Source organism: Puma concolor, chromosome A2, assembly GCF_028749965.1.
Source record: "Puma concolor isolate L17-30 chromosome A2, mPumCon1.1.hap2, whole genome shotgun sequence".
NCBI classification, from domain to species: domain Eukaryota; kingdom Metazoa; phylum Chordata; class Mammalia; order Carnivora; family Felidae; genus Puma; species Puma concolor.
In genome coordinates this window covers 107,158,293-107,185,343 of record NC_141668.1, presented here as the reverse complement: position 1 = coordinate 107,185,343, position 27,051 = coordinate 107,158,293, and the positions used below count along the sequence as shown (strand labels likewise).

General features: G+C 46.0%; 1 protein-coding gene across 1 annotated transcript in view; it reads left to right on the top strand.

Moving 5' to 3' along the window:
* Positions 1-27,051, top strand: part of ABCA13 (ATP binding cassette subfamily A member 13) — a 395,455-nt gene that overhangs the window by 293,137 nt on the left and 75,267 nt on the right. The window contains exons 52-55 of the mRNA XM_086697122.1: positions 1,818-1,974; positions 7,647-7,900; positions 13,911-14,103; positions 16,532-16,641. Of these exons, the coding sequence (XP_086553248.1) occupies positions 1,818-1,974; positions 7,647-7,900; positions 13,911-14,103; positions 16,532-16,641 (714 nt within the window). The remainder of the gene's footprint in view (positions 1-1,817; positions 1,975-7,646; positions 7,901-13,910; positions 14,104-16,531; positions 16,642-27,051) is intronic.

The following is a 27,051-nucleotide window of genomic DNA, read 5'->3' as shown; positions in this document are numbered from 1 at the left end:
ACCAAACTTCTAAAAACCACAGTCCTCTGAAACCTCACGTCATCAAAAATATTGTCAAGAGAGGGGCGCCTGGGTGGCTCGGTAGGTTAAGCGTCCGACTTCGGCTCAGGTCATGATCTCACAGTTCATGAGTTCGAGCCCCGCGTCAGGCTCTGTGCTGACCGCTCAGAGCCTGGAGCCTGTTTCACATTCTGTGTCTCCCTCTCTCTCTGCCCCTCCCCCGTTCATGCTCTGTCTCTCTCTGTCCCAAAAATAAATAAACGTCGAAAAAAAAAAATAAATAAACGTTAAAAAACATTAAAAAAAAATATTGTCAAGAGAAAGCTTGACCAGGGCGCCTGGGTGGCTCAGTCAGTTAAGCATCTAACTCTTGATTTCAGGTCAGGTCATGATCTCACAGTCGTGGGATTGAGCCCCACGTCAGGCTGTGCGCTGACAGCGTGGAGCCTGCTTGGGATTCTCTCCCCCACCCCCCCCGCCCCTCCCCCCCCCACGCTCTCTTTCTCTCTAAAACAAATTAAAAAAAGAAAAAAAACCCCACATTGGATACTATTGTTTCATGTGCTTGTCAAGGCAGGTGCCTGAGGGAGCACAGCACTTGAGCTGTGTCCCAGAAGGGACGGTCAGGGTGTTGTGGTGTCGTGGGAACGGGCTGTTTGATTTCTGTCTCTGCTGCCTTACTTCGTAGGTAGGTGTTGGCAGTTCAAAGCACCAAGGCGTCCTGACCTACCTCTTGGGTAGATAATTTAATTTAATTATTTACTCATAATTTGATTCCTCGGCACGGCAGCTGTTTAAGAACACTTGCTTAAAAGCGTTCACTTGCACTTTGCACATTCTGGAATAATTTCCATCGTTGCCCAAATTCTGAGGCAGATTTTGCGTGGCGAGAAGCTGCTGGAACTGTGTATGACTTTATGTACGCTATTATATTTATTATAGTTTCTGGGATATGAGGATGGGTCCTTTGACCCAAGGGCTCATTCTGATGCCACGGATTCCTATGGAAAAGGAATTAATAGCCCCCTCTGTGGGTGGGGCCTGGCTCTCACCATTTGGGGGTCTTAGACTCTCCAGAGCTACTTAACAGATTAAGGAAACCCCGGGCATTCAGAAGGCACTTGAGTATTTCAGGCGAAGCTGCTAAATCACGCTAAGAAAATGGTGACACCTTTGCCTCAACCGTGTAAAGAGCATGTGGGGACGTGGGAGAAAGGTTGGGTTTATTTTATCATTATTTTTTAAATTATTTTTTTCTAATATTTATTTATTTTTGGGAGAGAGAGAGAGAGAGAGAGAGAGCGCGCGCAGGGGAGGGGCAGAGAGAGAGGGAGACACAGAATCCGAAGCAGGCTCCAGGCTCCGAGCTGTCAGGACAGAGCCTGATGTGGGGCTCGAACTCACGAACCGTGGGATCATGACCTGAGCCGAAGTCGGACGCCCAACCGACTGAGCCACCCAGACGCCCCTAAACAGGAACCATTTGCGCTTTACGGGTGAGGATCGGAGCAAAGAAGCAAGACCCAGGCTCGCCCCTTTGAGGGAGGGGCGTGGGGACGTCCGCAGACTTCCTCCAGGTCGGGGAGGCCCGGGTGCAGGTGCACGTGCGGCCCAGGGGTTGACCCTACCCAGTGTTGCTGCCGTTATACCCAGTGCTCCCTGGAGCCTCGCAAGTGAGCTGTGTGTTCAGGGGGATTTGTTGTCAAAACCATAATGTGTGTCTCTGTTCACCGAGTGAGAAGCCACCAGGCCAACCAAAGTCTATGCTTCCGTCTTGTCACGGGAAAACACACATGATTTTTCCCTTTATTCCTTAGATATGCGACTCTCCCGTGGATGTATCTGATGTCCAGAATCTTCTCCAGCTCGGACGTGGCGTTCATCTCCTACGTGTCCCTGAACTTCATCTTTGGGCTCTGCACCTTGTTGATGACCATCATGCCCAGGCTGCTGGCCATCATCTCCAAAGCTCAGGTCAGTGGGTGCCAGCCTCACCGCCCGGGGCACCCCGAGGACGTGCGTGTTGGCTCCTGCCCCTGCTGTTGGTTTTCCAGCTGGAAGGAAAGGACAACGTGCCAGTGTGCACTGTCTTTAACCACCGGGAAGAGAGACTGACCCTGATTAACCCAAACCCGTACGCCATTAGGAGACCCGTGCTCAGGCCTGGCGAGAACTGACCCAAAACACACAGTTTGTGCTGCTGCGCTAGCGAGGGCGGGCCCATGTTCGCCGCCATGTCTCTGTTTGTTGATGAATTATTGATAGGCGCTTGCAAGGGCAAATGAAGGCATGAAACGTGTCCCATCCAAATGTGTCAGGAATAGGGGTCAGGCGCTCCTCTCTGGGCGGTCACATGCTTGCTACGGGTTGGGAACACTGCCGTGACTCACCATGCTCTGCGACCGCAGGAGGGCTGGACCAGAGGGTGGATCTGCCCCCTTCCCTGTGAGCCCCGGAACATCCCTGGTTTGGTCACTTTCCGAGTGTGCCCTGAGAAGGGCCTCCATTTCCCCCGGTGTGACAGTGAGAGGATGCGTCTCGAAGCCTCTCTCCCCCAGGCGCTCACATTAGTGAGTCACTTTTTGGGTCCCATCCATCCGTCAAGCTGGATCTGGTGGTGTCCCGGTCATGCACCTGCCGCCCGTCTCCTCCCCCTGAGCCGGCCTGGGTCTTGTCTGCTTTACCCCTCCTTAGTCTCCCCTACACTTCCCCTGGGGACCGATGTCAGTTTGCACTTAGTTGTGTTGTTTTCTTCCCTGCTTTCTGCTCCCAGCATCCTCCACCGTCCCTTCCGACTCCCTGCTGTCTGCCTGGACTCGGAGTCCTTAGGCATCCGGGTGTGTGATTGACCGGTGGGCCGAGAAGTTGGTCCAGAAAGGGCTCACCCTCCAGTGCTGCTGGCCTGTCTCAAGCGAGTCGGGGACGGATGCCTGCCTCATCGGGGCAGGCTCATGTCTTCGGGCCTGGGCTCGTGGAGATCCTCGATGTTCCAGGGGTGGCTAACACTGTCTCCTGGTGTTCTGCCCCACGTTGGCGTGGAAGCACCAAGTACGGAAACAGTCGCTATGCATTCGATGGAGGAAACGATCTGTTTGGGGCAGTTTTGCAGATCAGGTGTTGATGCTGATCTGTACTAATGTGTAGCCTTTGTGTACAAAACCCTAATACTACGATTGGGCTTTAGCTAGAGGAGGACACTGAAGGTAGAGGAAATAGTACACACCTTCCCTCCCAGCCCTCCGGCTGTCTGCCAGGACCCGGGCCTCGCGGGGGTCTTCGGGAGCTGTCAGGTGGGAAAGAAAGTGGACTCGGGAGACACTCCTGCTGGTGGGAAGGGTGAACCCTAGGGGACAGGATCACAGGAAGAAAGGGGAGGAGGTGAGATCATCTGGACCCAGAGAGGAAACGAGTCGGGAGCCTTTGTGTCCGTGACCTTCCAGCACAGAGGTCAGCTCCGGTTACAAACAGCATCGCTGATGTGGAGAGAGATCAGTGCGCAACAGGTTGTTTGCAGGACAGTGGGCCACGCTCGATCGTTAACAAATAGTAAGAGAGATCTTACTGTGTTGCCAAGGTCGTTCGTTCCCTTTGCGCTCTATTTGGATATTATTTACCTAAGAAAACCAACATCATAAAGGGGTGATTTCAAATACTCACTTGTAAGCGTCAGAGCAATACTTATGTTCTTATAGAATCAATCAGAGCTGACTGGGTTCTCAGATTGTCCTTACGAGGCAGTGAACCAGGTTGTATTAACCATCGTGCCTCTAAACTGTGATGTTAATCGGGGTGTTGTAATTTTTACCAAATCACAGTTTTTAAGCTGATTTTTTTTTTTTTAATTTTAAATGGGTTTTCAGTTTTGAGAGAGAGAGGGAGAGAGTGAAGGAGGGGCAGAGAGACAGGGAGACACAGAATCCGAAGCAGGCTCCAGGCTCCAAGCTGTCAGCACAGAGCCCGACACGGGGCTCGAACTCACCAACTGTGAGATCATGACCTGAGCCGAAGTCGGACCCTTAACTGACCGAGCCCCCCAGGTGCCCCGAGCTGATCTCTATAGAAAATGCATTTTGAGTCTAACTCACGATCTCAAACAGCTTCCTTTCCCGCTGGGGAGAATCTCTGTGTTTCGGGGGAGGGAGGTCAGCGGAGGAAAAAACTCAGAGTTTCAGTAACTTATTTCTTTGCACTCTCCATCAGTTTGCAGTTACCTTAAATAAGACACATATGCATTGTTATTCCCTGAATTTGGGCAGCTGTCTCCCGTCGTATATGTGGCTTATCTGTCACTTCAGTTCAGCATCTGTGCACCACCAACAGCTTTGTTCTTGTTGGCACAACTGTGAATTCCTTAAGGCAGATGTGAAGTCCTCATCATTAATGTGTGGCTTCCTTGGGGCCCCTGGGGGGCTCAGCTGGTTGAGCGTCCGACTTCGACTCAGGTCATGATCTCACGGTTGGTGAGTTCGAGTCCCATGTCGGGCTCTGTGCTGACAATGCAGTGACTCTCTTTCTCTCCCTCTCTCCCTGCCCCTCTGTCTCTCTCTCAAAATAAATAAATAAACTTATTTTTTTTTTTAAATATGAGGCTTCCTTAGTTACCAGTTCCTGAGTCAGAAACTGTAGTATTCTACTGTTTCTACATTATAACCAGTGAGAGAAAATCCTTTCATGTGGTACATTGTTTGATTCAGGGACACAGTTTTATGAAAACTGGGATTAATAAGTCCCAGTAGGACTGGTTGAAATCTATAAGGAGTGGTAGGAAGTCAAGACAAGAGCTAAGGGACAAGTAGATGAAGTTTTCATGACTTTCCCATGTCTGTATGCAAAAGACAATAGGCCGTAATGAAACAATTCATGCCCCTTTCTTAAATTTTCTGTTGCTCCCAAATGACATAATTTAAAAAAAATATATATATATATTTTTTTAACGTTTTTTTTTTTTATTTATTTTTTTTGAGACAGAGAGAGACAGAGCATGAATGGGGGAGGGTCAGAGAGAGGGAGACACAGAATCTGAAACAGGCTCCAGGCTCTGAGCTGTCAGCACAGAGCCCGACGCGGGGCTCGAACTCACGGAGTGTGAGATCGTGACCTGAGCCGAAGTCGGCCGCTTAACCGACTGAGCCACCCAGGCGCCCCTAAAAAATATTTTTTTAATCTTTATTAATTTTTTGAGAGATAGAGACAGAGCATGAGTAGGGGAGGGGCAGAGAGAGGGAGACACAGGATCCGAAGAGGCTCCAGGCTCCGAGCTGTCAGCATGGAGCCCGACACGGGGCTCGAACTCACGAACCGCGAGATCATGACCTGAGCCGAAGTCAGATGCTCAACCGACTGAGCCACTCAGGCGCCCCACCAAATCACATTATTTAAGACTACATTTATACAAGTCCGGCTGTCAGTTTTCATCGTAAGGGAAAACTGGACATTGTCCAGGATGAAATAGACAATTGATGATTTTGTAAACTTTAATGGTGATATGGTATGCCCCCTGCTGTGTATTATAGTGTATACAGTATGATGACTTTGCACCCTTATAAAATATTACTGTTCAGATCAGTTTTTGAATTTGACCATAAAGAGACAGTGACATTGAACCCATAATTCTTGAGCCTTAATTCTTGATTGTGTTTCCATAGCTTTGTCTGGCAGGCGGTTAATGTGGTCTTCCTGGGTTACGTGCTTAGCTACCCCCGTCTTTAAAAGTCAGCTGAAAAGACCACTTTGCAGTGAATTTTCTCAAGGCTAAATTCCTTGGTGGAGAGATTTTATGCTTCGGGCCAGAAAGATCAGGGTCAAATCCTGGGCCTACCACGATGTGGCTTAAACACATTCATCAGCCCCTTGAGCGTGTTTCCTCAGTGGTAACTGGGTCTACCAGTCAGGACTTTGTACATTTATGGAGGGAATGGACTGCAGTGATGTTCCATCAAGCTTCCAGTACGTGGTACTTACCAGGAAGTCCTAATGGACGATGATTAACACTCTGACAATTCTAACCTCAATTATGGAATAGAGCTCACATTCATAAGATACCACCGGGTAAGAAAAATAGTAAATTTTATGGCAGATACATACATTTATATGTATACATTTAAAAAAAATTTTTTAATGTTTATTTTTGAGACACAGAGACAGAGCGTGAGCGGGGGAGGGGCAGAGAGAGAGGGAGACACAGAATCCGAAGCAGGCTCCAGGCTTTGAGCTGTCAGCACAGAACTCGACACGGGGGCTCAAACCCACGAACCACGAGATGACCTGAGCTGAAGTCGGCCGCTTAACCGACTGAGCCACCCAGGCGCCCCCATATGTATACATTCAATTTGAAAATGGTATTGTTCAAGTATGCAGCCTGTCCTATGTTGTTTTTTCTTTTCTTTGCAATCATCTATGTGATGTTTCCTTCTGTTCTTTTATTCCTTTGTCCTTGAAACAACACTTAAGAAAGACAACTATATGTATATATTAGAGTTTTTACTTATTTATTTTGAGAGAGACAGAGACAACACGAGTCGGGGAGGGGCAGAGAGAGGGAGAGAGAGAATCCTAAGCAGGCTCTGCACTGTCAACACAGAGCCCGATGAGGGGCTCGAACCCACGAACTGTGAGATCATGACCTAGAGTCAGACGCTTAACTGACTGAGCCACTCAGGCACCCTGACAACTACATATGTTTAACATTTACTTACGCTAAGTTTGAAGGAGGCATTTTACGTGTGATTAACATGTTCCCAGCGACAACTCCCAGTATTATCCACCCGTTTGAACACTCATGTTGCCTGTGACTGAGAGTGTCACTTATAACATTTGCCACAGGCCAGGTGGCTTGAACAACAGATACTTACTTCTCACCATTCTGGAGACTGGGCGTCAGAGATCAAGCTGCGTGTAGAATCAGGTCTTGGTTAGGACCCACTTCCTGCCTTGCAGACGACCTCCTCCCAGCCGCGTCCCCACACAGCAGAGACGGGAAATGCTGGTGTCTCTTCCTCTTCCTACGAGGGCACTGATCCCATCGTGGGGGTTCTGTTTTCATGACCTCGTCCAACCTGAATCACCTCCCTAAGGTCCAGCCTCCTAATACCATCACGCTGGGGATCAGGGCTGGAACCATGAACTTGAGGGGCACAAACATTCAGTCTATAACCTTTCACCATGGGCCCCGCAAGTCCATGTCTGTCTCACAGGAAACGTACATCCATGCCATCGTAGCAGCCCCCAGAGTCTTCGCTTACTCTAGCTTCAGCTCAGAAGTCTTCTCCGAGGTCTCCCCTAAATTGGGTGGGGGCAAGACTTCGTGATGCATCATCAGACAGACTTCCTCTCCACCCATGAGCCTGTGAAGCAGACAAATTATGTGCTTCCAAAGTACATCTGAGGTACAGGCTTAGGATAGACCTGCCTATTCCAGAAGGATAACTCGGAAGGAGGAAGTAGGTTTAGGCTCCCACGCACGTCCACCCCCGGGCAATGCAATACCACTAGACCTGAGGCTTGAGGATCATTCTCTCTGGTTCCGTAGCCGCCTGCGCGTGTCGCTGAGTGGCTGGGGCAAGGGGGACCTGGCACATGGGACGGCCAGGGAGACACGGAGGGTTTCAAGAGCTGTCAGTCTGATGTCTCTTTCTTTCTCTACACAGAGTCTGCAGAACATCTATGACGTCCTCAAGTGGGTTTTCATCGTATTTCCTCAGTTCTGCCTGGGGCAGGGGCTGATTGAACTCTGCTACAACCAGATCAAGTACGACCTGACCCACAGCTTCGGCGTCGATTCCTACGTGAGCCCCTTTGAGATGAACTTCCTGGGCTGGACCTTCGTGCAGTTGGCCTCACAAGGCACCGTGCTTCTTATCCTGAGGGTTCTGCTGCACTGGGACCTTCTGCAGCGGCCGCGGTACGTCCCGCGGGGCTCAGCCTGGGAGGGCACCGACCTTTGACCGAAGAGGGAGAGAGAGCTCCATCTTGGAGATTGCAAGAAAAGAAATGCGTCCCGTCAGTGCTACACGCAGTTATAATGAGTGAAGATTGTGATTTTTTGTCGGGTTTTTTTTCTCTTCTTTCCTTCTTTTCTTTTTTAATTTTTTTAATTTTCTTTTTTATTTTTTAAAATTTACATCCAAATTAGTTAGCATCTAGTGCAACGATGATTCCAGCAGTAGATTCCTTAATGCCCCTTGCCCATTTAGCCCAGCTCCCCCTCCCACAATCCCTCCAGTAACCCTCAGTTTGTTCTCCATGTTTATGAGTCTCTTCGGTTTTGTCTCCCTTCCTGTTTTTATATTATTTTCGTTTCCCTTCCCTTATGTTCATCTCTTTTGTCTCCTATGGGTACGGTCGTATGATATTTGTCTTTCTCTGACTGACTCATTTAACTTAGCATAATACCCTCCAGTTCCATCCACGTAGTTGCAAATGGCAAGATTTTATTCTTTTTGATTGTCGAGTAATACTCCATTGTGTGTGTGTGTATATATATATATATATATATATATATATATATACACACACATATATGTATGGTATATATATACATATACATATGTATATATATATGCACATATGTATATATATGTATATGTATATATACATATATGTATACATACACGTATATGTATATATGTATACATATACGTGTATGTATACATACACGTATACGTATATGTATACATATACGTATACATATATATGTATATATATACACGTATATATGTATATATATACACGTATATATGTATATACGTATACATATACATATACATATCCGTACTTTGGCTATTGTTGATAGTGCTGCTATAAACATGGGGGCGCATGTGTCCCTTCGAAACAGCATACCTGTATCCCGTGGATAAATGCCTGGTAGTGCAATTCCTGGTTAGGGTGGTTCTAGTTTTAGTTTTTTGAGGAACCTCCATACTGTTTTCTAGAGTGTCTGCACCAGCTTGCATTGCCATCTTCTTTTCTTTTTTGATCGCTGTGAGTCACCAACCCTAGGAAGGAGAACGCCAAAAGATAAAAAACACCAACCTGTGAGGGGATCGTTCCAATGGTTTCATTTTCCCCTATGGAAAGCGCTCAATTTCCCAACATGTCGGGTGAATTTCGTTGGTACCATAACAACTCATTAAAAAAAAATTTTTTTTACTGTTGATTTATTTTTGAGAGAGAGACAGAGAGTGGGGATAGGGGCAGAGAGAGAGGGAGACACAGACTCTGAAGCGGGTTCCAGGCTCCGAGCTGTCAGCACAGAGCCCGACGCAGGGCTCGAACTCATGAACCATGAGCTCATGACCTGAACTGAAGTTGGACGCATAGCCGACTGAGCCACTCAGGCACCCCTAATAGTTCTTAAATTTACATATACCCCATATATGAACCCATAATAATATAGAACTTACGTTTATGTTGATGTGTCTACTTACATAGACACACAGTTATGTACACACACACGTCTCTGTTATTCTAAGTGGGATTTAAGTGGCTTTGCCAGGATGTCTAGAATATTGCCACGTAGCACATTTTCGATGGCTGCCGAACAAATGTGCTTTCCTGGGTCAGCCTCACAGTGATGTGCCTCTCCCTCTGTGACCCATGTGGCCCGCGTCCACTGACTCGCTCTTTCCAGGAGCTGTGCGTTTCTCTCTAGATTCAACTGCGAGAGGGATCCTTCACGGAGAAATTACTAATGAGGACCATGTCCCTGGAGAGAACCTGTTGAGGATCACGGGCATGTTACTAATATTTTGTGGTGAAGAGTTTATAGACTTTTCCTGTCCGTCCTCTCAAGGCACGCTTCCTTTATAATTCCTTCCAATCTGCTACAGCAGTGGACCGCTTTGAATACAAATCCTAAAGGCTATCTTGAACTGGGCACTTTCACTCTGGGGTCCATGGATTTCCAGTATCTGACTGAATTTGGAAGAGAATTCTGAGTGCTTTTCCAGCATAATTGGTTCCGTGATTGGCCCTCGTGAGTTTAATTGTTTTGAAACCTAAATTGTAGAATCCCCTTGGATGGATTTCAGGGTGCCCCAGTTTCCAGTAGCATCAAAAGACTTTTCTATTCTATTCTATTCTATTCTATTCTATTCTATTCTATTCTATTCTATTTCATTCCATTCCATTTATTTTATTTTTTACTTATTTACTTTGTGAAAGAGAGAGAGAGCAAGCCAGGGAGGGGCAGAGAGAGAGAGGGATAAAGCGTATCCCAAGGAGGCTCCGAGCTCTCAGAGTGGAGCCCCACGTGGGTCTTGAACTCACAAACTGTGAGATCATGACCCCAGCTGAAACCAACAGTCAAGATGTTTAAACGACTCAGCCACCCAGGCCCCCCAAAAGATTTCTTTTTCAAAGAGAAGTCTTCCCGTATTCCTCTGCGGAGCATAAGTTAAACGATATTTTAGAATAATGTCTGTGCTATCCACAGGAAATAGTCGGTATTTACTGCTCTTTGTCAGCGGGGAGGCCACAGGGCACTGAAATTCAATCTGATGGAGACGCTCGCTGCCTACCACTCCTTACGGATGGCTACTACAGTGACCATCCCACCAAATTAATTTGTTTTTCTAAATCCGCATCCAGTCGGGTCACTAATCATTGCCTGAAGGAGAAAATCCAAGGTTCTTAGCCAGGCCCCCTCAAGTTGCCCTGCTCGTGCTCCGTAAAGCTTTCCGTGACCCTCGCTCTATACCCGTGGGTGGCGTTTGCCTCTGGTCGCCTGCCCAGTCGGGGTCTCTGGCAGGACTGACCTCTCTCACCTCCAGCACGCACCTCCCAGGGCTGGCCTGATGCCTTCCAGCCTGTCTTTCTCTGCCGGGACCACAGTGTCTTTTTACAGCGTTTACGTGTTCCTCTGCTCTGCCTGCCTGTCAGTTCCTTGGTGCGGGAAGTCTGGTGCTCTAGCTGGATCGAGGAAGAGAACAGGAGGACCCTGCCCCCTGACCCTGGCACGGTCGGTGCTGGTCCCCCGCCCCTGCTCAGCGGCGTGTCCATGACCAGCACCCGATGCTGGCCCTGAGAGATGAGCGAGCGAGCCTACCTCTTTGCTGTCTGTCCTAGGCTGTGCTGACCTTGAACCGCAGCCTGCTGCTGACCTTCGGCCGTGTGCTCAGAGCCCAGGCCTCCACTAGGATCTGAGCCCTGGCGGAGTCCCGGTCAGGCCCAGTGCCTCCGGACACCTTCTTGCCTACACTCTCTCTCCGGTCTGGAGCTGGGCTTTGCTGTCTGTGCCTTTGCTGGCTGGGAGGGAGCGGGCATGGGCCCCAGGACAGCATTTCTCTGCCGACTCTCTGGTGCCCATGCGTATTCCTCCTCAGCCCGAAGTTTTCTGAGCACAGTTAAGGATGCACTGCATGTTGGGTTGTGAGGTGACCAACGGGAAGTGACTCCGAGCCATTGTCCTGCGTCTGTTACAATGACTTGACATGTAAACAAATACACTTTCCCGCCCCTATGCTTCCCCCACAACCCTGAGATCAAAAACTCTGGGGATGCATCGAGGAGATACCTGTACAGCTTTCCAGGTGATTCCTGGCTCAGAGCTGCTGATGGGAGAACTTGGGAATGGGTCTTGGAAACAGGGAGGAAGAAGGGTCTCAGTCTCACCTCGTTGAGCCAGGAAAGGCTGCCGGAAGGGCCAGGTGCACTGGGGGGTCCAAAGTCACACCTGCAGCCAGCAAAGGGGGAAGTGACCCCCCAACAGAAAAGTGTGACATGGGGTGAACTTTCACACATTGAACACACCATTGTTCCCTTCACCCCACAGAGCACATCAGCCTCTCCAAAGTCATTAGCCACTCTGTACGTAAACGCCCTTCTTGTTTTGTTTTGTTTTGTTTTAACACATTAGAAACCATTATGTTCTGTGGCATCTGGGTGGCTCAGTTGGCTGCGTGTCTGACTCTTGATTTTGGCTCAGGTCATGGTATCACAGTTCATGAGTTCGAGCCCCGCATCAGGCTCCAAGCTGACACTGCAGAGCCTCCCTGGGATTCTCTTTTCTCTGCCCCATCTCCCCCCCCCCCCACTACCTTGCATTCTCTCTCCCCAAACAAATAAAAAGCCATTACGTTTTGCTAATTAAAATACATTAATTTCACACACGAGCTTATGCATTTCAACTCCACCATGTAATCCTTGTTCACAATACGGAAGACAAGCATTCCAGAAGCATTCCTGCGCTGATACGATGATCTTGGAGTAGTGATTTCTGTAACTTGCCATTGGTTTTGTTTTTGATTTGTTTCTCGTGCTTTTGCATGTTCTGTGGATGGCGTCCTATAACACATACTTCCAAGTAGCTACCTGTGTTCTCTCATCATCGAGGTTGTGTGTTGAATAAATTCTATCTTTGTTCAATGGTGATGTCAGGCACAGAAAAAGTAATAGAGAGCAGGGGCCTGGGTGGCTCAGTCAATTAAGCGTCCAGCCCTTGAGTTCAGCTCAGGTCATGATCTCACGGTTCATGGGCTCGAGCCCCGCATGGGGCCGTGTGCTGACAGGTGGAACCTGTGTGGGATTCTCCCTCTCCCTCTATCTCTCTGTCCCAGCCCACTCTCACTCACCCTCCTCCCAAAATAAGTAAATAAGCTTAAAAAATAATAATAATACAGGGGCACTGGAACCTGGCGGTGGGCATTTTATGTTATATGCCTTTTTATCTTAAAATGGGTTAGGACTCCCAGGAAACTGCAGAATTAGTACAGAGACCCTGTGTGCCCTTCTCCCACCTTAACTCATTTCATGATCAAAATGGGTACCAGAACCCATTTAACGATCAAAACACGTTGGCATGTTATGGTGTACAGGGGAAGCTGAAGTTTACTTTAAAGTTAAAATGTGCCAGGTGGAGAATCATAAGAAAGATTGAAAACCGAGCAGCTCCGATCTGAAACAAAGAAACTAGACTTGAAAATTAAATTCGTGTTCATCCGACACTCACTAAATCCCTTGTGTGACAGTCCGCTTACACCATCCAGCCTGAACCACGTAACTGTAGCTTTTGGGCTGTTCTGGAAACGCCAACTTTATTTAAGTGACCTGTTTGCCGACAGTACTTAGATGACTCCTCGTGACAGTCTTGTGATAAATTCTTCCTTCCCCTCGCACGAAAGTCTGGCATAACTTTCTTAGCTGTAAAATTGAAAACCAGCCCTAGTTGGGCAAACATCCACTTTGCTGTTTTTTCGGAACACCATGCGTTTCCTTCGCGTTAGGAGATAAACGTGGACTCTTGTTCGTTGTCATTAAACCCGATGGCAGAAATGGGGCGTGTGCTCAAAGCTGATAGTGCTGTCTCAGGGCCGCATCTTCTTCTTCCTTTTTTTTTTTTTTTTTTTTTATTAAAAAAGTTTTTTTCGGGGCGCCTGGGTGGCTCAGTCAGTTAAGCGTCCGACTTCGGCTCAGGTCATGATCTCACAGTTCGTGAGTTCGAGCCCCGCATCGGGCTCTGGGCTGACAGCTCAGAGCCTGGAGCCTGTTTCAGATTCTGTGTCTCCCTCTCTCTCTGCCCCTTCCCTGCTCATGCTGTGTCTCTCTCTGTCTCAAAAATAAATAAACATTAAAAAAATAAAAAAAAAAAAGTTTTTTTTAACGTTTATTTATTATTGAGAGACAGAGACAGAACATGAGCAGGGGAGGGGCAGAGAGAGAGGGAGACACGGAATCCAAAGTAGGCTCCAGGCTCTGAGCTGTCAGCCCAGAGCCCGACGCGGGGCTTGAACCCATCAACTGTAAGATCACAACCTGAGCCGAAGTCAGATGTTTCACCCTCTAAGCCACCCAAGTGCCTCCCAAGACCGCATCTTCTGTGTTGACAGGTGTCTGACCTTCCTCGCCCTCCCTCTCTTGGACTCTTCGAGTTCCTGTTCCCACACGTGAATGAGCTCTTCACTTTATGTTCCCAGAGGTCACGCTGCCATCCAAGGCACGGTCACGTTTTCCAAGGATGTAGATGTGGAACGAGAGCAGATACGAGTGTTGAAAGGAAGGACCAGTGAAGACCTTCTCGTGTTATGCAACCTTAGTAAAAGCTATGGAGGCTTCTTCAAGAAGACCACCGCTGTGCAAGATATCAGCATGGGCATACGAAGAGGAGAGGTAAGTGCCATCTAATCGTACCCCTTTCTGTTACAAACCCGTGTATCTCCAAACTGTGGATTCTGCTGTGTTGTGCTTAAAATAGCTGAGGTCAGAGCTGAAAGTCTTCGCATTTCTGGAATTTCTACAAAACTCAGTAGACACAGAATCTAAGTGAAGAGTCTATTGGCTCTTTCCCTGGGGAAACTTTGTTGCTGATGGCATTTATTTGGTTTCATAATTTTAAAAACTTCACGTGGTTGAGTTTTAATCGCTATTTGGGCTGCAGGATGACATTTTATGGAGTGCCAATATTTTCTCAACCCAACTCATTAAGGGGACCTGTTCTAACTCTTCCTGGGACGTCAGTACTTTTTAAATGGCCAATTAAGCCCACCTAGCAAAATGCTCTTCCGGAAAGGCAAAAGAACAGTCACACCAAAGTGATAGCTCAGAATTGCTTTTCATGGGATGGCATAAATTCTAGCAGGAATGTTTAATCAGAACCGATAGAAGCCATGCAAATTGTTCCTGATCTGTGCTTAATTGCATAAAAAGAAACCAAGTCTGAAGATGATCACCTTTAATTAACTGTTAAAAACATGAGGTTCCTTGCACTCATATTGTTACAAGCTCCTGAGGCATTCCAAGTAGGTTACACGGTTCCCTGAGCGACAGTGTGGCTGTGCTGTGAGCAGAGAGCGGCGTTCCGAGGTGAAGGGAAGCCCGGGGACCGATGTAAACCAATCTAGGAACGGCCTCACGAGCTGCACTGTGGTTTGTGGCTGCAGAGGACAGCACGCTAAGGAAGGAGTGTTTTCATGGTTGCTATTTGCCACGGAACTCAGAGACTCACTATGCAACCTGTGGTGTCGTATCGAACTATTTTTTTAACTTTGCTTCAAAAATCCGCTTCAGTGTGGCCGCTACCTGTCCATGGTAGTTTTAAGCCAAAGGGTACTAGAAAAACTTGGAACGCTTTGTAAGGGAGATGCTCTGAGATGATCCCAGATGCCACATATATTGCAGTTCTGATTGCTCAGCTTTTTTTTTTCCTTTTAATGTTTATTTTTGACGGAGAGAGAGAGAGAGAGAGAGAGAGAGAGAGAGAGACAGAGCATGAGCAGGGGAGGGGCAGAGAGAGAGGGAGACACAGAATCGGAAGCCGGCTCCAGGCTCTGAGCTGTCAGCACAGAGCCCGACGCGGGGCTCGAACCCACGATCCGTGAGATTATGACCTGAGCCGAAGTCGGACTTTTAACCGACTGAGCCACCCAGCCACCCCTGTTTGATGAACTTGCTTGATGGACTTTTTATGAACGTGGCGGGTTTAAATGCTATGGCGTAAAGTGCTTTGTGAGAGCCGGTAGACGAGGCAGAGATGACTGAGATATGTCCCTGTCCCTCTAGGAATTCATAACCGGGTAGGAAACGGAGGGCCGTGAACACAGCGTGTTATGTAGCAGTGGCCGTGCTGCCCCTGGCAGGACGAGGGTGACAGCACCTGAGTGGCACTGCCTTGGAGCTGCAGGTCCAGAAATGGCAGCTGGACCCCGTGTCAGATGGTGCGGGAGACCCAGTGGGATGGGAAGGCATGGATATTAAAGCAGGTGGCAGTTCAGATGAGCAGCTGTCGTCCGGAGTCCCCAAGTAGGGTCCTGTGCTTAGGTAGGGCACAGCGCCAGGAAGCCCAGGACGGGCACTTTGCCAAGATTCAAGGAGCCAGGTCAGCCGGGGTTAGTAGACAGAGAGCCAGCTTTTGCCATAAGCAACAGAGAGGTCTTGGGGGGACACTGTAAGAGCCACACAGACCGTCTGTATCCTAGAACCTCCAGCTGAGAACATGCTGCGATGCGAGGTCAAGACCAGGTCTGGAGAAGACAGCAAAAGGGCCTTTTTTCCCAGGGAATACAGGACAACAGTGAACCCCCAAACCACGAAAAGACTTTGACTTGGTGCTGAGTGTCAGAGTTTACAACTAACGTCTGTCTTAACTAATGTCAGGATCAGCCTAGATCTGAATTGGGGGCGGGGAGAAGAGGCGGGGGAGGGAGGAGTACTTTGTGCGGTGGAGTCAAGGGCGTAATGATTATAACGACGTGGCTTCCAAAAACCGTGATCCTCCCCAGACGGACACAGTTAGGACCTTGAGGGGACGGGAGGTCTCCGCACAGTCCCAGGTAGCTGCCTTTACTCTGTCTTCCGGGGTGTTGCTTACACGCATTTACTGGTCCCCAGTGGTCGTTGAAATGGTTACTCTGCTTGGCCGCCAGTAGAATTTCCAGAGTGCGTTGCCATCTGCAGAGTGCTCGATACAACCGGGTGACGTCCAGGGTCTGCAGGTATCGAGGCGCAGAAACGCCAGCTCCGAGCCGGCTTGAAGTCGTGAAAGTCAAGGCTGTCTGCTGTAATTCAGAAGTTTTTTCCCTTTCTCTTTCCCTCCCGACAGTGCTTTGGGCTCCTGGGGGTGAACGGGGCCGGGAAGAGCACCACGTTCAAGATGCTGAATGGAGACACCCCTCCGACCTCAGGACACGTGGTCGCCAGGACTCCCACAGGGTAAATCCAGACGTGGTCTTTCTTACTGGGTGTGCACAGAATGAGGGGCCCTGGAACCGAGCTCCACATGCCCCTCCCGGCGAAAGGGAAGAGCGGCCAGAGGGTCAAGGGCACATTGGCCAAAGCAGCTAAGGCTGACCTCTGCCGTGGTGCCCGATGGGGTGGAGGTGTTGGGCCGCTGGCTGCTGAGTGGGCAGGACACGAGGGGGGCGCTGGCTCTAATTGCTTTACCAGCAGATCCAGCTTCAGACGCCCCCGCCCGTGCAGAGGTAGCCAGAGGGGACTGCGTGGTTTCCATCTTGGGCCACCCAGACCCCCTCTTTCCAGTGGATGACCTGATGGCTTCGGGTGGGGGAGAGCGAACATATGAATCCAGATGGTGGCATCCGGGGGATCAGGGAAGACCTCCATGCCCCTTGCTGCCCATACCACGGAGGATGCTGGGTGTTCTCCCTGCTGAAGCCTGCCCGAGGCCGGCTGGTCCCATCCGGGCCCTGTGGGCAACCCTCAACACAGAGCATTATCCCTGCGTGCCACTCCTAACACGGCCTTTTAGGGTGTGCGTCACCCCGTCCTCTGGTTCCTTCCAAGCTGTGGTGCCCACCTGGGAACATCTGTGGGCATGTGGGCGCCTTTAGAGACGTGGCCATCCAGTCAGCAGGGCCTCTGTCTTCCCCGTCCCTGCTCGATCAGGACTGTTCTTGGGTTTTTTCTCTCCTAAAAAGTAGAGGCGCCTTGTTGTTAACCTCTCCAGAGGCTGGATTGGCTACTTGGCTTTTCCTCTGCTGAGTCCGTCCCGGAGCAGCCCTGCCCCCCCTGCACTCCTCTCCCACCTGCAATCGTACAGCTGTTTCTACGGCAGCAAATTCATTGCACCCTGGTAACTTTGATAATAGATTTCAGACGTCTGTGGCTCAACTTGTAAGGACAACCATGTGCCTTGCCGTACCTCCTCGGAAGGTCCTCATATAAATAGTTGATTTCAGTCTGTCTGCTTGGGGGTAACAGTCACTCCTAAGCCCACTTGGAAACAATGTGCTCTAGGTTTTTTTAAAAATTTTTTTAGTCATTTTTTTAAATGTTTATTTTTGAGAACGAGACAGAGCGCGCGGGGGTGGGGGGTGGGCAGAGAGAGAGGGAGACACAGAATGTGAAGCAGCTCCAGGCTCTGAGCTCTCAGATGCAGGGGCTCAGACCCACGGACCATGAGATCACGACCTGAGCCCAAGTCGGATGCTTAGCTGACTGAGCCACCCAGGTGCCCCGTGAGGTTTTTATGTATAGGTTCAAATAGACTATTGAAGAAAATTGTTTGAAAATATGAAATCACTCATTTATTAGCTAATTCTTTGCATTGATAAATACATATTGTCATTGTATGATGTGCCAGGCACCCGGAAAGCAAAAGATCTTCTTGTAGTCCTAAAATGCAGTGTTACTGTCTCCTACTAGTATGATTTAAACATACATTCATATCTGTGTGTTCTATACAGATGAACTATGTGTTCATTTTATCTGTTACCTGTGTGTGAAGTGTGCGTGGTTAAATGTGGTATTTGTGTGAAGTGATGCATATTTTATTTATTTTACCTTTTTATTTTTTTTTTAAGTTTATTTATTTCGAGAGAGACAGAGAGAGGGCACACGTGAGTGAGGGAGGGGCAGAGAGAGAGAGGGAGAGAGAAACCCAAGTAGGCTGTTAGCCCGGAGCCTGAGGCGGGGCTTGAACCCATGAACTATGAGATCATGCCCTGAGCTGAAATCAAGACTCAGATGTTTAACTGGTCGAGCCACCCAGGTGCCCCAAGGGATGCATATCTTAAAATCAGACAAGAATATAAAGATCATTTGGTATACTTCATTTATATTATTCCAGGAGCATTTCTTAATCCCACTCAATAATTGTTATTGTTTTAATTTTTTTGCAAATCTGGTGGGCACGAAATCTCATTGTTAATTTGCACTTTTTTCATCATTCATGAACTTGAATGCTTTTCCCACGTTTATTTGTAAGGTGGGTTTCCTTTCTGCCAATTGCCTGTCAAGGCCTTTGTCCTTTTCTCTTTAAGGTTGTCTGTCTTTTTGTTACTCGTCAACGTAAAGGTTTTCCATACTTTCAACTGGGAACTAATCTTTTGCCTGTTTTATGTGTTTGAATAAATACCTTGTATTTTAACTTTGTTTTAAAAGTTTCTGTGTGTAGAAATTTGCAGTGATGATGGAGCCAATTTATCAATTTTTTTTCCTTTGTTATTTCTTGTTCTTTGAATCTTAAGAGATTGTCCTCATTCTGAGGTCATAAAGCTTAAAATTCACGTCTTAGATTTTTTGTGTGTGTTTATTTATTTTTGAGATAGAAACCGAGTGCGAGCGGGGGAGGGGTGAAGAGAAAGGGAGACACAGAAGTTGAAGCAGGCTCCAGGCTCGGAGCTGTCAGCACAGGGCCCAATGCAGGGCCCGAACTCGTGGACCGTGAGATACTACTGGCTTGAGCCGAAGTCAGATGCTTAACTGACTGAGCCACCCAGGTGCCCCTCATGTCTTTAATTTAATAAAAAAAAATTTTTTTTTAACGTTTATTTATTTTTGAGACAGAGAGAGACAGAGCATGAATGGGGGAGGGTCAGAGAGAGAGGGAGACACAGAATCTGAAACAGGCTCCGGGCTCTGAGCTGTCAGCACAGAGCCCGACATGGGGCTCGAACTCACGGACCGTGAGATCATGACCTGAGCCGAAGTCGGACACGTAACTGACTGAGCCACCCAGCGCCCCTCGTGTCTTTAATTTATATGGAGCTTATATTTAGATCCACTGTATGGTAGAAATACACAATAAAACCTTGGTTTGTGAGCATAATTTGTTCCCGGAACGTGCTTGTAATCCAAAGCACTTGTATATCAAAGCATATTTCAAGAGTCCTTGGCTCAGATGTGATCATGTGACGTTTGGTGTCACGTACGACTCGTATTGCAAGACATTGCTCGTGTAGCCACTTAAAATTTGTTAGAAATGTTAGCTTGTCTTGCGGAACACTCGCAGAACAGGTTACTCACAATCCAAGATTTTACTGTAATTTGATTTTTTTTTTTATCCTGAATTCCAATTGGCTTAATGCCGTTTTCTCAACGAGGTGTCTTTTTGTCCATCAGTTGGAAACACGTCTGGTGCTCAGCTGCTCTGCCTGTCTCTTCCGAGTTCTTGACTTTCAGAATTGTTGTAACTCTTTTGGGACCTTTATTACATATTATTTTTCAGGATCGTCTTACCACCCTCTATAAAAATGTCCCAATATTGACATTTTGATTGAGATCGCATCACATTTATACGATAGTTTGGGGAAATTGAGCTCTTGCTGAAATTTTCTCTGCCTTTTCCATGACGATGGTATCTGTAGGCATTTATTCAGTTCATTTAAAAATATTTAATTATATTTTGCAATTTATAGAGTCCTTGCACATCTTTTTTAGATCTATTCCCCAGATGAATGTGTCTCCATCAGGAAGTATTTAGTCTCTTTAATTGCTTTGTTTTTTCGATTTTCTTCTTGTTAGGTTTTTCTCACAACTTCGGGCTTTGCTCGCTGACCTCAGAAGTGAGTTTGTGTGTTTGCTTTTGCTCTCTCCTTTCCTGTGTGTCAGCTTGTGTCTGTCCATTCCGTGCTACCTTCCACTCCTGATTCTCTGGGTCTCCAGTGCAGAGCCAGGCCCTATGTTGACAGCTTTGGGGTCCCATCCTGCAACGATGGGGGAATATGCATTTCTGGTCGCTGCACTGCTTGGTCTGGGACTGCTGGAGGGTGGGGGGGCCTTCTGGTACCCTAAACTCCAGGCTGCTTCTCTCAGCCTCCTCAGGAGTGGTGGGGCTGTGCTGTAGACCCAGGTATCTTACTGGACGTGGTTCTGGTCCCCCGTCATCACACAGGAGCGCTTTTGGTCCCCGTTACCTTGCAGGGGTCAGACTCCCAGCTGCTTTATGTAACTCAGATCCGGAACCCAGCAGGCAGTGGCTTGCAACTCTGTTCTGGAACCCAGCAGGCAATGGCTTGAGATCTGTTTTAGCATTCTCTTGTCTCTGATGAGCAGAGACGTTTGCGTGGGTTTTTCTTTTCAAGACACTGATTACATAGCAATGAATGAACCAAGTGAAATCCAGTCATCATTTTTTGGGTGGAGGAAAGAAGTGTAAGGCATTGTGTCCACAACTTCCACTGGGATTTTAACTGATTTTATGTTGCATTTACAGATTAATTTGGAAAGAACTGAACTTTTTTTTTTAAATTGTTTTGAACGTTTTATTTATTTTTGGGAGTGAGGGAGAGCACGAGCAGGGGAGGGGCAGAGAGAGAGGGAGAATCTGAAGCAGGCTCCAGGCTCCGAGCTGTCAGCACGGAGCCTGACATGGGGCTCAAACGCATGAGCCATGAGAACATGACCTGAGCCGAAGTCAGACGCTTTCACTGATTGAGCCCCCCAGGCGCCCCGAAAGAACTGAACTTTTTATACCGTGTCTTCTCTTCTGCCAAAGTTGAACTGTCCAAGAACTGTCAAAATGATATGAAATGGTGGTGCTCACTGAAGTTCTTGTATTTCTGTGTTACCACCTGTGACAGTTTGAAAATTCTCTAGATGTTATTTTTTACTTTGTGCGTATTATTTTGCAATTTTATTTAAGGTTCTGTAAGGAAAATCTTAAATTTATTATTTTGTATTCACGCAGATGAACATGTTTTGTAGTTCTTTTTCTTTTGGCACATTTATGTCATAAATGAAAGATTCTTGATTATTGATCTGGCCTTACCATTCTGTAGTAAACTTAATTTTGTTGTGGATGTAAATCTCTTTTATTTGCTAAATATTATATAGATTTTAAAATTTATGATTCATAAGGAAAGCTAGTTTGCTGTTGAAAACTTTCATTTTCAATCCTTCCTGTTAAATTATTCCTAGTCTTAATTTTTGTTGTAATTTTGACAACTTCTATTTTCTTCAAAACCTATTTACCTAATTTAAAATTTTAACTCCTGGGGCGCCTGGGTGGCGCAGTCGGTTAAGCGTCCGACTTCAGCCAGGTCACGATCTCGCGGTCCGTGAGTTCGAGCCCCGCGTCAGGCTCTGGGCTGATGGCTCAGAGCCTGGAGCCTGTTTCCGATTCTGTGTCTCCCTCTCTCTCTGACCCTCCCCCATTCATGCTCTGTCTCTCTCTGTCCCGAAAATAAATAAACGTTGAAAAAAAAAATTAAAATTAAAATTTTAACTCCTACCTTCTCATTCTAACTTTTTAATTTGAATGATTTTTAAAAGTCTTTTTTCTCTATTAACGTTATCAAATCAATAAGTCTGTGGTCTTCCTTGATCCTAAAAATGTAATAATGGTATTATTGCTGTCACTGCCCTTTAAATAACATACATAATTTTGAGTTAGTGTTTTGAAAACTGTTACACATTTGTATTTCCCTGATGATGAGTGATGTTGAGCATTGTTTCGTGTGTCTGTTGGCCATCTGGATGTCTTCTTTGGAAAAACGTCTATTCATGTCTTCTGCCCATTTCTTAACTGGATTATTTATTTTTGGGTGTTGAGTTTGATAAGTTCGTTGTAGATTTTAGATACTCGCCCTTTATCAGCCATGTCATTTGCAAATATCTTCTCCTATTCTGTAGTTGCCTTTTAATTTTGTTGATTTGTTTTGTTTGCTGTGCAGAAACTTTTTATCCTTTTTTAATTTTTAAAAAATTTTTTAACATTTATTTATTTTTGAGAGACAGAGAGAGACAGAGCATGAGCAGAGGAGGGGCAGAGAGAGAGGGAGAGACAGAATCTGAAGCAGGTTCCAGGTTCTGAGCTGTCAGCCCAGAGCCCGACGTGGGGTTAGAACTCACAAACCGTGAGATCATGACCTGAGCTGAAGTCAAGAGTTGGCTGGTTAACCAACTGAGATAGCCAGGCACCCCTCTTGGTTTAATATTTTTTTAAAATTCCCTTTTAAGAAACTTTTTATTGAAGTATAAGTTACAACTAGAAAAGAAGATCTCAATGAATTTTTACAAAGGGAATACACTTTGATAATCTGTACCTAGCTCAAGAACGAGAACAAGACCAGTACCCCTTAATTCCTTCTCTTGTTCAAGAGTGTCTCCTCGCCCGATTTTTTTTTTTAATTTGAGAGAGAGAGAAAGAGAGCGTGAGGGGGAAGAGGGACAGAGGGAGAGAGAAAGAATTTTAAGCAGGCTCCACTCTCTCTGTGGCGTCCAAAGCTGGGCTCAATCTCATGACCTGGGGATCAAGACCTTCGCCAAAAGCAAGGGACACTCAACCGACTGAGCCACCCAGGCACCCCTGATTTTTTTTTTAATGTCGCTTAGTGTATTATTATAAAATCAACACTTTTGCAACCAAGACTCAGGCCAATTAGTAGAATTTTGACTGTTAACCCAGAAGCCCCTCTGTGTGCCTGGTCTAATTACTACCTCTTCTTTCTAGAAGATTCTGTGCGGCTTTATCACCCAAGGTTATCCCTAGACACCACAGGTTAATCTTGCTTATTTGTAAACTCTTGATAGGGCGTTTACATCTCTCAGGCTACTGGTCTATCTCCATTTTTTTCTTTTCTTTACAATCTGCGTGTTGGTCGTGCGCTGTTGGGCTTGGAGAGAGAGCTGGCTGCATACAGATGGTCAAGTTTCTCATGCTTCTCTGTCCTGTTTCTTGCAAGGTGCAGCTGGATCCAGAGGCTGAATCAGGCTCAGGTTCAAATTAAAAAATTCTGACTACTTTATCATGTAGTGGCAGTAGGAGACTTGGGCATGAGTCCATAGGAGGTAGTGTTACTTACTTTCATCAGTGGCACATCATGTCCGGTCCTCACTCTGTACTTATTTACTGATTATTGAAGTATAATTGACAAATAGTGTTGTGTTAGTTTCAGATGCTCAGCATGTCAATATCAGCAGTTTTGATGCCTCGTGTCTAGGTTGGTGGCATTCGTTCCTTGGGGACTACCAAATAGTGATATTCCAGCTCTTATCTTTGGTTCCATTTACTCGCTGGGATAATTTTACACGGAGTTGTTTTCACCACATTTTGTGTGATTACCTGGAAGTATCATTCATATAAAAAAATGGCAGAAGAATGCTTGTGTTTTTCCCCTTTTTATTTACCCACTTTTCCAGATAGTCTGTTGCTTTCCAGTCATCCCCAGAGGTGGAAAATCAGGGTTTGTTTGTTGTTGGTAATGTCATTCTGGTTTCATTCTGACAGATATAGGATTCTTCACAGACTTTTCTTTGTGCCTAGTTTACCCCTTTCCTTCTCACGATCTCTGGTTTCCTCCGTCTCCCGTTTCCCGCTGGTCTGTTTTCCTCACCTGTGTGCTGGGAATGATAACTCATGGGCTTGAATAAAGATGCACTGAGATCTCCCGTAAAAACCACCTTGTCCAGTTAACAGGCATGGACTTCTCATGTAAGAAATAAGTTGCCTTCTGGGGCTCCTGGGTGTTTCAGTTGGTTAAGTTTCCAACTCTTGATTTCGGCTCAGGTCACGATCCCAGGGTTGTGAGATCGAGCCCCACGTTGGGCTCTGTGCTGAGCATGGAGCCTGCTTAAGATTCTCTCTCTCTCTCTCTCTCTCTCTCTCTCTCTCCCTCCCTCCCTCCCTCCCCCCTCCATCCCTTTGTCCCTCCTCCCCCCAAAAGAAATATTTGCTTTCCTAACTTACATGAAGAAAGCTGGACACTTGAAAACATGTCTCACTCCACCTGCTACGTGCTTACCCATCATGCTGTTGGCACTGACTCTTAACTGTTATAATTGCCACATCTGCGGACAGAGAATACAATTATATATTGGTCTGTGTCAAATGATAAAATGTCAGTGTTTGGAACTATTATGGCCAACAGCAGGAAATAGAACTGATGAGTTCAGCAAAGGTTTGAGGCATGTATGAGTCCTGGTTACGATTCTGAAAGGATTTGATGTGTATAAAGGAAACTCTCTCAGTTACTGTGCTGTTGATTTTTCCCTGCAATCGTAGAAAAAAGGACGTGTGTTTTTGTTGCTTAGGTGGTATGTGTGTGTGTTTTCCAACTTCTCTATTTACCAGTGCATACGGGCAAACGAATCAGAATTTCAAAGGAAACAAAAAGTATATGGTCTATTTTTCTCATCCCTGGAAGCCTGACTATCTCCTTCATAATCCCATCCCATCATTTGTAAACTAATTGGAAAATGAAATTCAAATAGCTCTTCTTGAAAGAAAGAATACATTTACATCCCCTTAATGGTCTGCAAGTCCCTTATTATGCTACATATCTGTGTAATTAGTTTAATTATAACTAAATCACACTTGCATTAATTATATTTTTAACCTTGATTATTTGTAATGTTAATTGCACATTGGTATTCAAGGAATTAAATGGGTAATTAGAACACAATGGAATTTTTAACTGCTTAGAGGGCTGGTATGCATCTTTCTGCCCATGAAGCCGATAAGTTATTGCTACCTAATTGGAACACACTGATTCAGTCATTCATTACTTTAAGGTCCCTTTTGTCTCTCTTTTAAGGTTCTATGATCAGAAACAGTGCCCTTTTCTTGTTCAATTTATTAATGTTTATCGAAGGCGTGTCCACAAACTTGAGAATGTCTACAGAACGTACTTCGTGGTTTGCTTTCAAGTACCATGAGCTCCCGGTACAATGCCGGTGGCCACGGAGTTGAAAGATTGCAGGGCAACAGCCATGTGTCTTCTCATTTGGCCAGCGCAGCTCATACGTTTGGGAATTGGACCGCGCTTGGTCAGAACATAGACTTCCCAGTTTACCGCAGTCCCCGCCCTTCCATACTGCCTCACTCCCGACGCCATCAGATGTGTAGTTGGACCGTTTGCAGCCTCTAGACAAAATACATGCCACGAGCAGTAGTTCTAACGTGTTGTGACTCCAGTATTCCCCAAGAATTACACTGTGTCAGGGGCTTGGCATGTCTGCTCTCACCGGATAGTTGTACCAGCCTTGGGGAGAGGACCTTATCCTGATGAAACTCGTAAGGAACCTGAAGCGCAGAAATTTAGGTAACGTGCCAGATGTCAGACTTCTGGCAAGTGGATCTGAATCCAGGTTTGCAACATAGAAGTTACCAAACCGCCTGATGTTGGGATTCAGCCGATGACTGTATACCTGGAGGGGCAGCAGGACGAAGGCACTGCCTCAGAGCCGGCTGGTGCTGGCTGGGGCCAGCCGGGGCCTTCTGGAAGCACGTGTGACTTCGGACACCTCCGGCGGGGGTGGGGGGGGAGGAAGTTATGCAGTCTCAGAACGAAGTCCCTGTCACCCCTCGGCCCCGGGTATGAGGGAGGGACGGTCTCTGTGAGGTCCAGGAGTGGTCTGGTTAGCCCTGGGGCTGCCGGCCCCACGTAGTCTGCGTGTCAGGGGAGTTTGTAAGCGTAAAATTGCACGCAGCACTGTGGAGGCTGGGTGGGTGCTGGTCCCGCTGATCTGTGATTGTCCACTGATAAATATTTACATGGCGAAGAAGAAACCAAACCATCCCCAAGCCCTATTTGTGTATTTCCTTTCAGCTCACCTCTCTTATCTGCCCTTGATCTTGATCCTTCCGGGAATTGGGAAGGCTTTCGCTCAGATCCCAATAAAAATAAGACATTTATATATAGGTATATATAATATTTCTTTCAAAAAGAGCTTGTATATAGCCGAACTTCTAGCTTTCTCGGACATAGACACACTCACATTTTAGTACTTATCTGAATATTTATGTATTGCCCAAGTATATGTGTGTGCGTATAATATAATTAATATAATATATTGTAATGTATAATGTTGTATATTATGGTATATAGCATATTAAAGCAATATATATTAAAATATTAATATATATATTTACTACATATTATATATTGATTAATATAATATAATATTATATATAATATAATATATATGTAATATAATATAATAACATATAATATATAGTAAACACAGTATATATTAAAACATTAATATATACAATATATTTACTGTATATTATATATTGATGAATTAATATAATATCTAATGTTATATATTATAACATAACATATATTAAAAACAGTATATGTTAGAACATTAATATATATAATATATTCACTATATATTATATATTGATTAATTAATATAATATCTAATGTTACATATTATAACATATAACATTAAAAACAGTAGATATTAAAACATTAATATATAATATGTATTTATTATATATCATACATTGATTAATATAGTTATTAATTTAAAATTAATAATATATATTATATAGTAATATAATATAATATTAATATATATTGGTGTGATTAATATAATTACTATTCATATGTAATATATATTAATAACATTCACAATATTACAAACAATATAATA